The following is a 15,371-nucleotide window of genomic DNA, read 5'->3' as shown; positions in this document are numbered from 1 at the left end:
TGCAGCACTTTGCATTTCTCCTTGTTAAATTGCATTCTATTGTTTTCTGCCCATTTGTCCAACCCGTCCAGGTCTGCCTGCATTTGTTCCCTGCCCTCCGGTGTGTGCACTTCTCCCCACAGTTTTGTATCATCTGCAAACTTGGATAGAGTACACTTCACTCCCTCGTCCAAGTCACTGATGAAGACATTGAAGAGTATCGGTCCAAGGACCGAGCCCTGCGGGACCTCACTGCCCACGTCCTTCCAGGTCGGTACTGACCCATCCACCACCACTCTGGGTATGACCCTCTAGCCAATTTGCCACCCACAGGACTGTATAATTGTCCAAGTCACAGCCTCTTAATTTGTTCACCAGTATGGGGAGGGATACCATATTGAAGGCCTTCCTGAAGTCTAAGTAAACAATATCTACCCCTACTCCTGCGTACAGGTGCTTTGTAACCTGGTCATAAAAAGAGACTAGATTAGTCGGGCATGATCTACCTGCTACGAACCCATGCTGGTTTCCCCTCAGCATAAATTTTTCCTGCTGGGCTCTCACATATATGAGCCTTAATAATTTTTTCAAAGACTTTGCCAAGGATGGAGGTGCGACTGACTGGCCTATAGTTGCCTGGATCCTCCTTCCGCCCCTTCTTGAAAATAGGGACCACATCAGCCCTTCTCCAGTCCTCCAGGACCTGGCCCGTGTGCCACAAGTGCTCAAATATTCTTGCCAGTGTCTGTGCAATGACATCAGCCAGTGCCTTCGGTACCCTCGGACAGAGCTCATGCGGGCCTGCCGACTTAAACGCATCCAGTTCTTCCAAGTGACTCTGCACCATCTCAGGGTCAGCGCTTGATAGTCTGGCGCCCTGCTGTTGTCTCTCTACAATCCCATTGTGAGACTTGTTTTGCCCTCCTTTAGGAAGACTGAGGCAACGAACTCATTGAGGAGTTCGGCCTTGTCCCACCCTATCTGTCACCCATTGCTTTTGCCCATTCAGTAGTGGTCCTATACCGCCCTGCGCCTTCCTTTTACTCCCCATACATCTAAAAAAACAATGTTTTGTTATCCTTAATTTGGGATGCCATCCTCAGCTCCACGGTAGCTTTGGCTTTTCTAACTGCCTCCCTACAACTGCAAGCTGAGGAGGCATACTCCTCCTTAGTAATTTCTCCCTCTTTCCTGGGCTCCCATCTCACCAAATCTCTTACCCTGCAGTGCATCATTGACTAAATGCCTGAGCTCACTGAAGCCAGCCTTCCTAAAGTCTAGTACTTCCACCCTAATAGTTACCTTTCCCACTCTACACCTTACGGTGAATTCTATTATTTGGTGGTCACTGTCCCCCAGGTGACCACTGATCTGTAGGTCCCCTATGTTTGACAAGTACATACCTTTAGGAAAGCATGAAAGCGTGGCTTCTGTTTTTCACATTTTGCAATAGTTTCCTTGCTCATTTCAAAAAAGTTCACAAAAGGAGGGTATGTTTTCAGCAAATCTTTTGACTGAAAATTAACACAGAACATTAATTACAGCACATGAACAAGCAAGTAGTCTTAATGTACTGTTGTGCAAAACCACTTTTAGGCAGTAAACTGGCTAGTTACAGCCCTGGCACACATACCAGATATCACTGATGCAATTTCAGTTAGTCTAAAGCTAGTCAGATACACCACAGGATAAGAAAACCCATATTACCTCAAGGTTAATTTACACTGTGTATCTATATACAAAATACAAATATAAAAATTCTGCTTAAGGATCACAAACGCCATAGAGTTTGTAACTGGGGCCAAAGCATTGACATCAGGTGCCCAGGTAGTTGTCTTCAGTATATGGGGGCTTGTTTTCAGAAGTACCAACTATCACAGGGGAGGGAGGAGGAAGGAAGGAAGGTTTTAGTAGTCAGCAACTTTAAGAAAACTTAAAATTTCTCTCTCTCTAGTTTTGGGCCACAACAGCCAAGCTGGCAACATTTCACACCTTCTCTTCTCTAGGCCTCCAAATGACTTCCTCTTGAAAAATCCCCTTCTTCAGAGATGGGGAGGAAGACATCTAAGAAATAGTCATGGAGTTGCCTGCCATTCTCTTTAGAAATAACACGCACAAATACAACAACAACACAGTGAAATTTGCTTCAATCAAGCAAACTACAACTACTAATCAACAAACAGGCAAAACCTCTGGGCAACTATTTTCTGCATCACGGCTTACCAAGTTTTAATAACTTTCTCTTAAGAAGGGTAGTAAAGCATTGGAACGGGTTACCCAGAGGTTGTGGAATCTCCTTCCTTGGAGGTTTTCAAGACCCAAGTAGACAAGGCCTTGGCTGGGGTGATGTAGTTGGCGATGGTCCTGGGCAGGGGGTTAGACTAGATGACCTTCTGAGGTCCCTTCCAACCCTAAAGTTTCTATGATTCTTTTCTCCTTTTGTGCATATTTAATACTAGGAGATAGGAAATCCTGGACTAAACAAACCAAACAATCCAATGCAATTTTATTTGCTCAAAGATAATTTCCCCTCTACTTCATCTAACCTTTTGTTAATGCATCTTTACATTCCAACTTCATTCCCACTAAAACCAATAAAGGTACAAAACAACATCCTATGAAAGGTCATTTTTTGGTGCTCCCAGTTTAGTCAAAAGTAGTAAGCATCAGAGGTCAGGAGAGATTTTGTCCTTAAAAAAAAAAATCTTCGACCTTGCTTTCTATTCTGGAGTTTGAATATCTGAAGGAAGTCTTTTAAAGACTTTGCAACTAAGTTACAGAAGAGAACAAGGTCCTTAGTCTGAAATGGGTTATGCTATAAGCTTCCTTGCTACGTCATCCTGTGGTTGAAGAGCAATAATTGCCCTCCTTCCCTAAACACACACAGTGAAAGAAAGATACACCAAGACATACGTTAGTTTTGAGATTTGCACCATTTTTGTCAAGTAATTTAGATTACTATAGGAAAGACACTAGTATCATAAAATAACTTACATATTTAAGGTAGATATTGCCAATACTTTTGCTTTCAGCCCAGGTTATCATAAGTTCTTCAAGGTCTTCCTGGAATACAATCAGTTAAAAACTTAAGCCTTTTTTTTTTTTGGAACATAGTAAGCAATCTATTCGTCATATCCATTTAGCTAAAATTGCAGTGATTCAAGTTTTCATTTAGTATTTATACACATCTCCAAAAGTCTACACTGCTAGTGCTGGTGTCTGAAGCCTTACAAGTCAGCATAGCATTGTATCCTATGAATGGAGACAGGAATGTGTCAGCAAACAGCAGCTTTGAAAGTGGGATCTTGTCACAGCGGCACTTAAAGAGCCCCTCCAACATCTCTGCATGCTTGAAGTTTCAGCAATGAGGCAATAACCAGTAAAATGGTACCCTCTGCTATCTTGGCTCTTTCCCTCACCCCCTCAAAATAAAGTTATATTTTTAAGTCTAAGACAAGGGAGATTTGGTGAGGAGTTTAAATATGAAGAGACCATCCTAAAGCATTACACCTGGAGGAAGAAGAAAGGGGGGAGCCACTTGCAACTATCTTTCGTATGTTCTTTGCACTGGATAGTTTAGCAAGTGGTATCCCACACTCTGAAAATGAGATGTGGCATTAAGTGGAGACTGAAGTATCATTCTATCAAACCAAGCATCCAACACCATGCCTTACACCTAGCATGATCAGTGTTTTGTAAAAGCACAGACAGAATTCAAAGCCTTAGTACAACTGCTCTGCTCCCTGTTCACTATTAAGCTACTAGTGAATGATTTTATTTTCATACATGTTCTACTACAATTCAATTAATGGAAAAAACTTTTGGCTTCCCCTGTTTGCTGCTGAGTGACACAGAAAACAGGATGCTGCTGCCAAATTTAGGTCCACCTTGCTACACAGAATGTGAGGTCCAAGTTTACTCTCCATTTGCCTGTGCCAAAGTTGGGACTAAATTATCACTCAGGAGCAATGACCAGAATACAACTTCAAATGGCACTTTATCATTCATTACATCACTCGTAATGGATGATGGTAGAAGCAACTTGACCTTTTTTTATTCTTATTATGCATCATGGGCATATTCACTTGGGGTATTGCTCTTATGCTTCTGTTTCTCTTCTCAGTAGAGTGAAAACAATCCACATTAAGCACAGCACTGCACTTGTATTTGCATGTTCTGTACCATCCCATTATGTATGGGGAATTAAACACTACAGTAGTTTGGGAAATAACCCTACAAAAAGTTCCACTGGAAGCAAGCAGTATGCAATCCCTCAATTCCAAGCTAAGGACATGATATAAGATTTAAAAAGCCCAAAGCAGCTACTAATGGTTATGCCGAGAACTGTACACCAAGCTTCAGAAAATTATAACAGCAAACTCATTACTTAATTAGCATTAAACTCCCACAAGATTAGCATACAAAATTATGGCTCCTTGAATTGCCATCATGCAACAAGGAGTTCACAGTCTAAATTAGACAATGACATTTTGATAGTCAGTAGAGACGTTCAGCAATGAAGTCTGTATATTCTCTCCTACAGTTTGTCAAGGACTCAGTTCTAAGCTAAAGTCTCCAGAGACAGAAGCCTATATCAAGATTTTCAAGAGCAACTAATTTTGGGTAATTTTCAAGAGTTTATGAAAAAAAGTAAGACCCCTTTAAGGAGTCTCTTAAGGTGCTCAAAAAGTCAAGTTGCTGGTTGTTTCTTTATACCAAAACAGTACCCCTAAGGGAGTAACAGGCAAACCTGCAAAGAGATATTACAAAACATGTCACATTTATATACCTGTACTAAAATCCAAAGTTGTATGTTGACTATTAACAAGTTACTTTTTTTTTTTTTTAAACTTATAGGGCTTCTCATGACAGTATAACATTTTAGGATGCGAGTATCATTCAGCCCTAGAATGAAGCCAACACGACAGCCACATTGCAGTGAACAGCATTGTGCAAGAACTATGAAATAAATCAGAATAATCTCTCCAACTAACTGCCACAGGCATGGGATTAAGGTGTACAGCATAGACAGTAACTCAAGAAGAAAATAACCTGTGCTACAAAATAGAAGATAAATACTTCTCCATGCTGTCCCCCCTCCCTCCACCACACATGCACTCAACCTTGCCTTTATTTTAGTGTGCACATCAAGGATATCTGGAATGCTGCCAAATATAGCCTTAATTTCTTCCTGTGCAAGAATAGGTCCTCCAAGCTGCCCTTCTTTTTCCAGTGGGACTTGAAATAACTGAAAGATTAAAACACAAGAAAGTTTGATAGCTTTAGCTTCCAACCAATACATGCAAATATAAAGTACACACACATGCTACTGTACTGAACTTGAAATACTAGGATTAAAAGCATCTACAGTGTTGTTTCCCCAGCCATTTTCTCCTGCAACCACAACACTGAGGAAAGGCTCTTTACCTCCACACTTATCTGAAGAACACTGTATTATACCAGGTTAATACACGGGTTTTAAAGGGTACCAGCATTAATCTATCCATTACCAAAGCCATTCAATTTTACGCATATGTATTACAACAGCATAACCCTTTTCATCTACTTTTTTTTCAGCCACATTTGAGCTCATTCTTATTTAAGTATATAATCAACTGAAACGGAAAATGTTCTCCATGGAACTAAAGCTTTTAGTCAAGCCTATTTTTGCATATGTTTGTTTAAAAGGCACTCTGAACAAATTCTCTCCATTTTCTGAAGTCTTATGTCTCTCTCTCCAACTACAGCAAACTGTAATTAAGTCAAGCAGCAGGGTTTTGAATAAATGCTTAAGTGTTCAGAAGCGTCAAAAAAGTGTACAAAGCTATATATTAGTCGCAAGACTGACACCTAAACAGCATCCACATTAAGACAGACAAGTCTACAATACTTACTTGAATGATTGTTGTCAGAATATCTACATAGTTACTTTCTGTCTGATACAGTTCCTTTGCAACCTGCCATCTTGCTGACTGCTTTGAATGCAAAGGAGTTGAATTTTTAGAAGGCTTTGCACACGATATGGGAGTCTCTGATGAAGAGAACACAAACTAGTTCAGAACCGTCTGTAGGAAAGTTGTTTCAGAAGTTCGGTCTTAGAAACATTCCCAACATTTTTATAAGGAAATATCAACTGCATTTATTAAAAATGTATTCTTAGGGTATCAAGACAGATTTTAAGGATTTTTTTCAGTCAAATCCAAAACTATTCTCACCCTCAAATGCCAAAAATCTCTCACATACACCCAGCCCAAAGTCTCATTAGCTTTCTGTTTAAGATCCACTGTGCAGAGTACTGTAGTTATTTTTAACCTGAAGTACAGCGTAGTTCAGATTCTATTTGACAAGCTGTTCTCAAATCCATGGACCACTCATTGACTGAAGCTAGAAGTACAAAAGTAGCTGCTGAATACTATTAAGGGTATTTTCCTACTGGTATTTTGTCCTATCAGCAAATGCTGGATCAACATTAGGCAACTGTATATGCATGAGCATGTAGTCCATGAAACCAGCTTTTAAGATTGCTCCACATTATGCAAAGCCTTAAAACATTTATCATAAAATACAACAAACCCCAAGGTAGCCAAAAAGGCCAGCTCACTATGCTCTTTAAATTATTTCTTATGCCCATTTGGAGTATTCTGCACATTGTGTACACTGATATGACGACACCCCTCACAAGGTGTATATTTAATAATGAAAGTAACCCACCATTTAGAGGGCAACTGTAAACCCAATTATTCTGAAGTTGAAGTTCATTATTACATGGCTTACAACAATCACTCCTACCTGTCCTTATAACAGCACTGCTATCACTAGCTGTTGATTTTGAATCAGAAGAATGATCCACATCTACAGAAATAGTCTCATCTGTGAAGGATGTTTGATCAGTAAAGCTATGCTGGTCCTTACTGTCTTCCTTCTGAGGACTTCTCCTAAAAACACCTTGCTGTACATAGTCCTCCAAGTTTCCATAAATTAAGTCATTCATGTTTACATCTGTGACACTTTGTGACCTCTCTCCTGAACATTGGAATAGAAGTTTATTTTGAAACCCAGGTACCCGGAGTTGATCAATATTGGATTTTGCATCCTCCTCCCTTCCAGAAGAACTGTACACAACAATACTATGCTCTTCGTTAGGCAAAGAGTCCACACAAGTTATGCAAGTTGGCTCTTTATAATCAAGTGCCATTTTTGCATCTACAAGATGCTCTGTTGAAGCAACAGTATGTTTCAAAGATTCAGGAGAAGGTGACAGCTGCATAGCGATTTCTTTTGGGAAAAGAATCTTTATTGGAAGATATAATGCTGTTCTTTTCTGAGATACCTCACTGTTTGGTAACCTGTTTGTTTGTTGTAGGCTTTCAACAGGACACATGCAACATTTTGGAGTAGAATTATCCAAAAACATGTATTTGGTAGCTTTAGATCTTTTCCTCCACGCCTGGCTGCATCTACTAAACTTATGAGAGCTGGCTTTGTCTCTACCCGTGTCTGAGCTCCTCACTTCTAGTCTGTTCCCTGCACAATTTGAAAAAGAAAGAGCCTAAAGTTACTTAGCAAACCTATAGTATAACCAGTGACCTTCTGCCCTCCTTCCCCTCCAAAAAACCTCCCGCAACATGACTGGCAAGAGACCAAACCGGTATCTTGAGCGCAAGCGAGTTTGTTGAGCAAAGGGTTTACTATACCTCCGTTGGCAGCACTTGACTCTGGCGTGTTAGAAATATCCAACAACGACCCAATGGAAAGGGAATGTTCAGCTGATGGACGTTTCCGAGGAGGGAATGGCGACATGTCAGTTTCTCTTGTAAGTTGAGCAAGGGTTTCTCTCAAGCGACGTCTCTTGCGGTTGCTATTAGGAGTATTCAGGGAAAGCTGAGAGACAGACTTTTTGAGTCCGGGACTCTCTGGCTGCAGTTGGATTCAAAACACAAAAACAATTCAATACAGTCAGACTGCTTTATAGCTTTTGTGCAGAGCAAAGCTATGTATAGATGGAACATGAAAGATGTCCATCTAATTCTCCATAATCTCAGAAATCAATACAGTTCATCCTCTTACATGTAAGCATTGTTAGAACTATAAGAATACAACACGAGTCAAGAGTTAGCCCAAGCCTAGAATGCAGAAGGCGTGCCAGTATCTGCAGTCAACTACACAGAGTGATGTGGTTGGCATCACATTCAACTGCCTACATCTCCCCAGCTTGAATGACTATGTACTCACTTACAGATGTGACAAAAAGTATCCCCACTCAACTTTACTTGTGAAGCATGGTTCAAATGCACATCTGCGATCCACAGCAAGCCACCTTACATGCTAAACCACTATTCTTCAACAGAAGTAACAAGTTACATTGTATAACAGTTCCCACCCTACCCTACCCACAATCTGAAGATTAAATGTATTTCAAGGTTTAAGTATCCTGCACCAAAAAAGTGCAAGAGAATCAGGAAACAACTACTTTAACATGTAAAGTCACTGTAGTGTTATACCAGCTATGACTGTCCAGGAAATAAGCAAGCAACAAGATCTGTTGTATTTTGTCCAATACAAGAAAACTCTCTCGTATTGGACCAAGAGTCCAATAAGATAGTACCAAACAAACCTTGCTTCTTGCATCTCTCAGGTAAGCAGTGGGCAAGCAAAACCATATTACAGAATTTTAGGATATGCTACCATAACCCTGCAAGTTCCAATTTAAGTCTGACGCTGCACATTTTTATGCATGCACTTTACTACTATACGAAGTCCCATCGATATGCCAAAATGTCACCATACCTTTGAAAATAAGTACATGGGCTCTCCAGCTCTGGCATCCATCTGAATGCTTCCCCAGAACCACTAGATGGGGAGACAGAAAGAAAGCAATTCTTGTAACTTGTTATAGGGCTCAACGTAAGCTTTGGACACACTAGGTTAAAAAATTGTGTCAGTCATGTGACTAGTTAGATTCAAAGTGAAAAGTCAGAGTACATATAGCTGCATCTTGCATACTGAACAACTTAAAAGGCAGAAAACTCCAAGAACCATCCTATTTATACTGACCTCCTGCTTTACAACATAAAGTGTTTTTGGAGGTTCAAATGGAAGATTTTTTACTGTGTTTTCTTCAACAACCAGATGGGTGCACCTTTCATCACCAACTGGTAAGTACTGTCCACCTAATAGGAAGAAAAATAAGGTGAATTAATTGAAATTAGAGGTTTCAGGTTGACAATATTTTGGAAGAAACCAGTTCCCCCTCCCCTATCTATGGCACCCACATAATACTGAAGCTGAAGAAAGGAAGAGTGACAAAGGGGACACAAAATGAAAGGGAAGCTGACTAGTGAGGTTTGACAGCTACCTGCTATTCTGTCCCTATGCAAATCATTCTGGAGGCAAAAGCAATGTGCTGGCATAATACACAATCCACAGGAAATAGTGTGCGGTTTATACGAATAGGTAGCACTTGCTCCCAAATTCATGATTTCAGTTATGATGAAGAACACTTCTGGAGCTCAGGAAGCACTACAGTATAACCTCATCAATCTGGCATGCTCTGGACTAGGCACCTGTCGGAAATTTGAAAATGCTGGATTTTTAAAACCAGCACAGTGGCCAGTCGCAGAGCAGGAGAGAGTGTAGCAGCAGCCAGTCCTGGAGTGTCGACACAGAGTGGTGAATGCAAGCTTCCACCCCCGCCCTCCCAGGTGTGGAGGGTGAAGTGCCAGATTTTTGATAATTCTCGATTTATGAGGTTATACTGTATTATCATTTCCCTGCTCCTTAAGAGTGAACCCAAATAATTTGCCTAGAAAAGGTGAGCACAAATTCAAACCTGTACATGTTACAAAGCTAGTTATAATGCTTCGCTAAAGAGAACATTAAGACAGAATCAGACTACTTGCAACAGGCCTTGAGAAAGGTTCAAATATACGTACTGCATGTGCAAGTATAGCTTCTAGAATAAGTGCAACACACTAGGAAGAAGTGATGATATGTGAACATAAGTGTCAGAGTAGCAAGATTAACCACTTAGAGGCTGTGGATAGAAGCATTATACTGGTATCATTTGATACTGTTAAGCTAATATGATGCATCTGTTACATCTGTATGTTGCTATAGCAGCTTAAGATGAGGAAAATTGTAAGAGTCAGGAACAGCTCATTTAGGACATGGACAAGTGTATATTTTTACTGTCAAGAATTTCTCTGAAATTCTGGCCAGTAGGAAAGCTAGCCTAGGAGCAGGCATATACATGTTCCAACTGCTTTGTTAGAAAGCTACATATGTGAGCTGTCCAACCAAGGAGCACTAGAAGGCTGCTCCCCCTGGGTCACCCCCTGCCACAGCCAGGATGCTTTCCAACCTCAGGAAACTACCCACCTCTCCCCCCGCCCCTAGCAATTATCAGCCAATTGGCGGGGGGAGTCCATGGGAGGAACATGGTCCTGTCTCCTCTTCTCCTTGTGCTCCTCCAGGTCAACCCAGAGCAGTGATGGGGAGCCAGGAGCATTCTGCCAGTGGCGAGACTCTCCAAGCATGGGCAGATTTGCAACTGCGGCACCGCTGTTTTCAGCCCCCCCACACACATCCCAGTGGAACCATGGGGCATGAAGGGGAGTGGGACTCCTGCAGCCAAGTTTGGGCAGCTTTGCAGCACCAGTATAGCCGTCTCCCACCCTGCACACCTCTGGTTCCATTGGAAGGAGTGCTGGGAATGGCGGAAAAACAATTCTCCTGCAGCCTCTCCCCCCAACCCCATTCTGTAAATCAGCCGATTGTCTGGGTGAGTTAGGGGGTTGGGGGAGCATTATTTTGGTGCTGGAACCATCCTGGGGCTCCAGGCCTGCACCTGCATCCTGGTGCACTGCTCTGGGTGGAACCAGATGAGTGAACCAGGCAAGTACTTTTCCCAGTGAGAACCCCCCAGAGCCGTAAAAGTGTTTCTACCTCAGGAGAATGGCAACCCCCACCACCATCCTGGGCTGGCTTGTCAGGGAGTCAGGCAGGGAGAGCAGGAGGCTGTGGGACACTGGGTATCCTCAACACCCAAGAAAAGCATACAACCATCCAAGTTAGTGTGGGAGGGGAGAGATCTACCCGATTCATTGAAATAAATGTGGCTGTACGCAGTCTTTGTGCTAGGAAAAAGGCTCTTCTCTTGGCACACATTTAATGCCTGTACGTGACCTTAGAAGACTTACAGGAACATACGGATGTAAGAGTTGCATCAAAACAATTGATGCACTCTGGAGAGACAACCCCCACCTCCTTATGAGGCTGAAAGACATCAGTCCAAAGCTGAGCCAACCAAGTAGTCCCAATAAGTTATATTATACTGGTGAAGTAGGATATATCTGTTTACAGGTGATGGTATTTTCTTTCCATTACATCTTAACAAGTTCGCAAGCACTAATGTACCTCAGAACACCTTAATAGATTTATAGAGTGTACCTGAATACACAAAGGTTGATATGAAGTAATATATACTTCAAGTAATACCAAATGTAACCAGTTTTCCAAGATTAGGTATGGATCATTTTTAAAGCAAAATTAACATCTAATGGAATTGAAATCATTTTTTGCAACAGGCCCCATAAGAACTGAAAAGGGCTAGATACAGTATTTTGACTGAGACCTCCCCCTTAATACCTTATTATGAATACATGCAACCTACATTTTTTAGCTTTAAATAGTTCTTAATGCAAGTCAAAAAGTATACTACATATATCTTCCATTACAACTTTTTTCTGTGAACTGGCTCACATTCCTTAACAATAACCTTGCATTTCTGTCATTTCTTCCATGTTAGCTCTTTCTTCATCAGAGAATCCAAGGAAACTTAACATGCAATCCTGAAATGGGGGAACCTTGAACTCATGTCTGAATTCTTCATCAGCTGCACAGAATTCACTAAAAGACACCCAGAAAATGCATTAATTCCAGCTGTATATTTAAAAATAATGTTTTACAACCTACAGAAGTATATGCCATTGAGGAAAAAACTTTAGTACCTACATTTCATCTCTTCTTTCCCAAGCCTTGTAAATCCATTCCGTTTTCATGATAGGAGTGCCTAGACTCACTGCAACCTACAAACAGAAGAGTCAGCAGCTGTGTGACAAATTAACCCTCCCATTTAAAAACTTCTTTCCTTATGCAGACGAGGGTAAAATTCACGACAAATTCATGTTTTCTACTCTGCAAAATGGGGACTACAAGAAAAAATGAAGTTACTCCATTAGGAAATATTTCTCATAGCAGATAAACAAGTCAAGATAGCAAGTTAGATTTATTACTATCTAGCAAGTCTTTGCGTGTGCTAGCATCTTTAGCTGTCAAGAAGTTTAGTGCTATTAGGATAGCAAACCCATTAAAAATTACCATGTCAGTGGATAGCCATTTCTACATCAACCTGGGGAGTCTTTGTGCGCATACCTACCTATCAATTGACAACTGAAGTACATAAAAAAAATCTAAACAAATTTTAAAAAAGACCTTACTTAAACTATAAAGAGAGGCCAAATCTTGCTTTCTATTGAACACTGGCACTGCTGGTACAACTGTGGAAAGATAATGGGCCTCTCTGCCTCTACCAAACAAAAATAATTGTTATTGTGATGACTTCAAGCACTACAGAATGTTTATTTATGCATCTTTGAGGAAGAAAGGAATAACTTGTGATGGGGAAAAATGGTTGTGCCAATTTAGATTTTAAAAGGTACATCTCTACGAGATTTTAAATGTATAAAATGTATTTCATCCTCCAAGCCAGATTAGGATGACCTGAGAACAAGAAAAGGTTACCTTCTATAAATCAGAAGTAGAAACTGGGCAAATGAAGAGAGATTTTTATTCATTTTTTACTGTTTAACACTTATTTTACCTTCAACTTCTGTCATTTTGGATAATAGATCTATGTCCAGCTTGTACAATTACCTTATTTTCACGCATATAGCCTGCACGTGGATATAACCCGCGGAAAATTGTGTTTCGTAAAATAGTCCGTGTATTCCCCGCACCCACGTATTCCCTGCCCCCCAGAGCCAGAGCCAGCTAAAAAAGTGGTGCAGGGGAGGGGAGGGGAGGGATGAGGAGCTGCGAGCGGGGGGTTGGTGGGGGGAGGGAAGCAGCCCTGTTCCCCGCTGCCAGCCCTGCTCAAGGTAATCCCGCTGGGGACGGGCTATGCTGTTCTAAAGACTCTGCATAGCCCGCACTCTTGTATAGCCCACACCCACCCATCAAGTTTGTAAAAACGCGTATAGCCTGCGGGCTATATGCACGAAAATACAGTACATTTATATTCTGTGTGTAGACTTATGTTACCCTCCACAAATAAAAGCAAAGGACATTTATTACTGAAGAAGGATTCTTATCCTATATAAAAGTTACACTCCTTCCCAACACAAATTAAGCAAATAAAGGCACACTTACACAAAACCAGAATATCTATATGAGTAGGGGTTACCTAAGGTACAAGCTCTGAAATATCCAACCAAATCATTGCAGAAAATCCAGGGAAAAGATTTTTACATTTCTAATATTGATGGAGACTTTGGGAGGGAAAGAGAAAAAAAAAATAAATAAAGGAGGATTAGTGTTTCATACTTGAGTCTTTTTTATTATAAAGCACCTAAAGAGGTGCTGAAATCTTCATCCTCAGAGGTTTTTAAGACCTGGATAGACAAAGCCCTGGCTGGTATGATTTAGTTGGGGATGATCCTGCTTTGAGCAGAGGTTGGATTAGATGACTTCCTGAGGTGCCTTCCAACTCTAATTTTCTACAATTATGTGATTCCAAGAATGGTCCAGTCTCAAAACTTAAAAAAAGTCTGTTGCAGTTTACCTTTAAAATATATTGTTCAACAGGGAAGAGACGATAACCAATAGCTGTCACATAACGTTAGTAGTGCATGAGTTGAGCATAGTTAACAGCAGGTCACAGAAGCAACATACTGTATTTGGAATTAAAGAGTTAATGCTTCCCCTGCCATCCCCAAAATATCCAAGACATACCATATATACTCAAATTCAAAACTAGGTTCTCTCTCCCTCTATGTAACTTGTTATAAAAGTTTGTTATAATTTTCCATGTATAGAACCAAATTATTAGAACATCAGCCCCACCACCATCTGTCCCTTTGCCACTGCTTTCCCTACTGTACAGATCAGGGGGACAAATGTAAGATGAACCCCAATTATTACATGGAAAAAAATTATAAATTTGTTACGATTTTCCATGTATAGAATCTAATCAATAGAGGGTCATCTAAAATTAAGAATCATCCTGGACTCAGGTAAATACAGTCATTTGAAAAGGGCCCCATGTAACAATAACTGCTTTTGTTGCAAGTAGGATACCCACACCACCAAAATGCAATGCATTGAAGCAAATTAGAATACCAATAAACTGGGTTTCACAGCTAAAATGGATAATAAATACGTAATATTACATTTAACAGTTTTTTCCATTGATTTGAGGATCTTGACATTAAGAATAAGTATACATTTAAGATTTCCATTTGTCTTTGTATAATTTACTACACAATTTGTACTATACCACACAATTTGGCTAGCATAGCCTATGCCAGCTGGGATCATTGAAAGAGAAAGACACTCGCACCCCAGCCAAAAATTGTGATGCTGACAAGACTTTTTGCATAGCTCTGTGAAAAAGCTGTAATCCTAGCTTGAATCATTTAGAAAAGTTTATGTACCTACACCTGCAAAAGAACTCCTGCCACCATCTGATGCATTTCCACTAAGGGAGTTCTGCCAACATAGCTCCACCAACATAGGCCTGTTGCACCAATATATCAGTTTCCATAAGCGGTGAAGGCCAATCCAGTTATACAGAACAGTAGTGTCTATATTGACAGACGAATTTAAGTGGACCACATTCTCCCAGTATGTTGGTACCGCATGGCAAGCTTGCTCTATTATTTATTGTAAGAAACAGAAAGCAATAAAGGGCTGGTAAATGCACTGAAGTTTCAACTAATAGTTTCTAATACTAAAAAGTGACGAGGCAAAAAAGCATATTTTCAGAAGTGGCATTCATCTTTAACAAAAGGCCTTTGGACAAAAAGATACTTTGTCTGCTAAAAAAAATTGTAATTGCCACCTTGTTTTTAAAGCCTGGAGCTAAAGAGATAGAAATACACTGAAGTCCTAGTGTGAAAGAACTCATTTCAATTCATAAAGTGCATACACCACAGTTTAAGCATAAATTATGATTTAGAGGGTCAATCAAGGTATGAATTAAGAAAAGTTTGTGCCACATACTCTGAATTTGTCTCCTTGTATAGAATTAGCCACCAGATGTGTAACCTTTGAACTGAAGTCCTTTCGAATGATTCCACCCATATGATGAACCAAGGTCACCAGCTTAACCTAAA

The 15,371-nt window shown here is 40.5% G+C and overlaps 1 protein-coding gene across 4 annotated transcripts in view; it reads right to left on the bottom strand.

Annotated features, from left to right (window-relative positions):
* ECT2 (epithelial cell transforming 2) overlaps positions 1-15,371 on the bottom strand; it is an 80,127-nt gene that overhangs the window by 42,572 nt on the left and 22,184 nt on the right. For all 4 annotated transcript variants that reach the window (XM_019503310.1, XM_019503311.1, XM_019503313.1 and 1 more), the window contains 10 exons: positions 15,259-15,366; positions 11,992-12,065; positions 11,756-11,886; positions 9,034-9,149; positions 8,767-8,829; positions 7,674-7,896; positions 5,874-6,010; positions 5,108-5,227; positions 2,974-3,042; positions 1,383-1,493 (listed from right to left, as the gene is read on the bottom strand). In XM_019503310.1, the coding sequence (XP_019358855.1) occupies positions 1,383-1,493; positions 2,974-3,042; positions 5,108-5,227; positions 5,874-6,010; positions 7,674-7,896; positions 8,767-8,829; positions 9,034-9,149; positions 11,756-11,886; positions 11,992-12,065; positions 15,259-15,366 (1,152 nt within the window). The remainder of the gene's footprint in view (positions 1-1,382; positions 1,494-2,973; positions 3,043-5,107; positions 5,228-5,873; positions 6,011-7,673; positions 7,897-8,766; positions 8,830-9,033; positions 9,150-11,755; positions 11,887-11,991; positions 12,066-15,258; positions 15,367-15,371) is intronic.

This window comes from Gavialis gangeticus, unplaced genomic scaffold, assembly GCF_001723915.1.
Source record: "Gavialis gangeticus isolate Ggan-Ray unplaced genomic scaffold, GavGan_comp1, whole genome shotgun sequence".
NCBI classification, from domain to species: Eukaryota; Metazoa; Chordata; order Crocodylia; family Gavialidae; genus Gavialis; species Gavialis gangeticus.
Note: the sequence above shows the minus strand (reverse complement) of the source record. Positions and strands in the feature narration are given on the sequence as shown.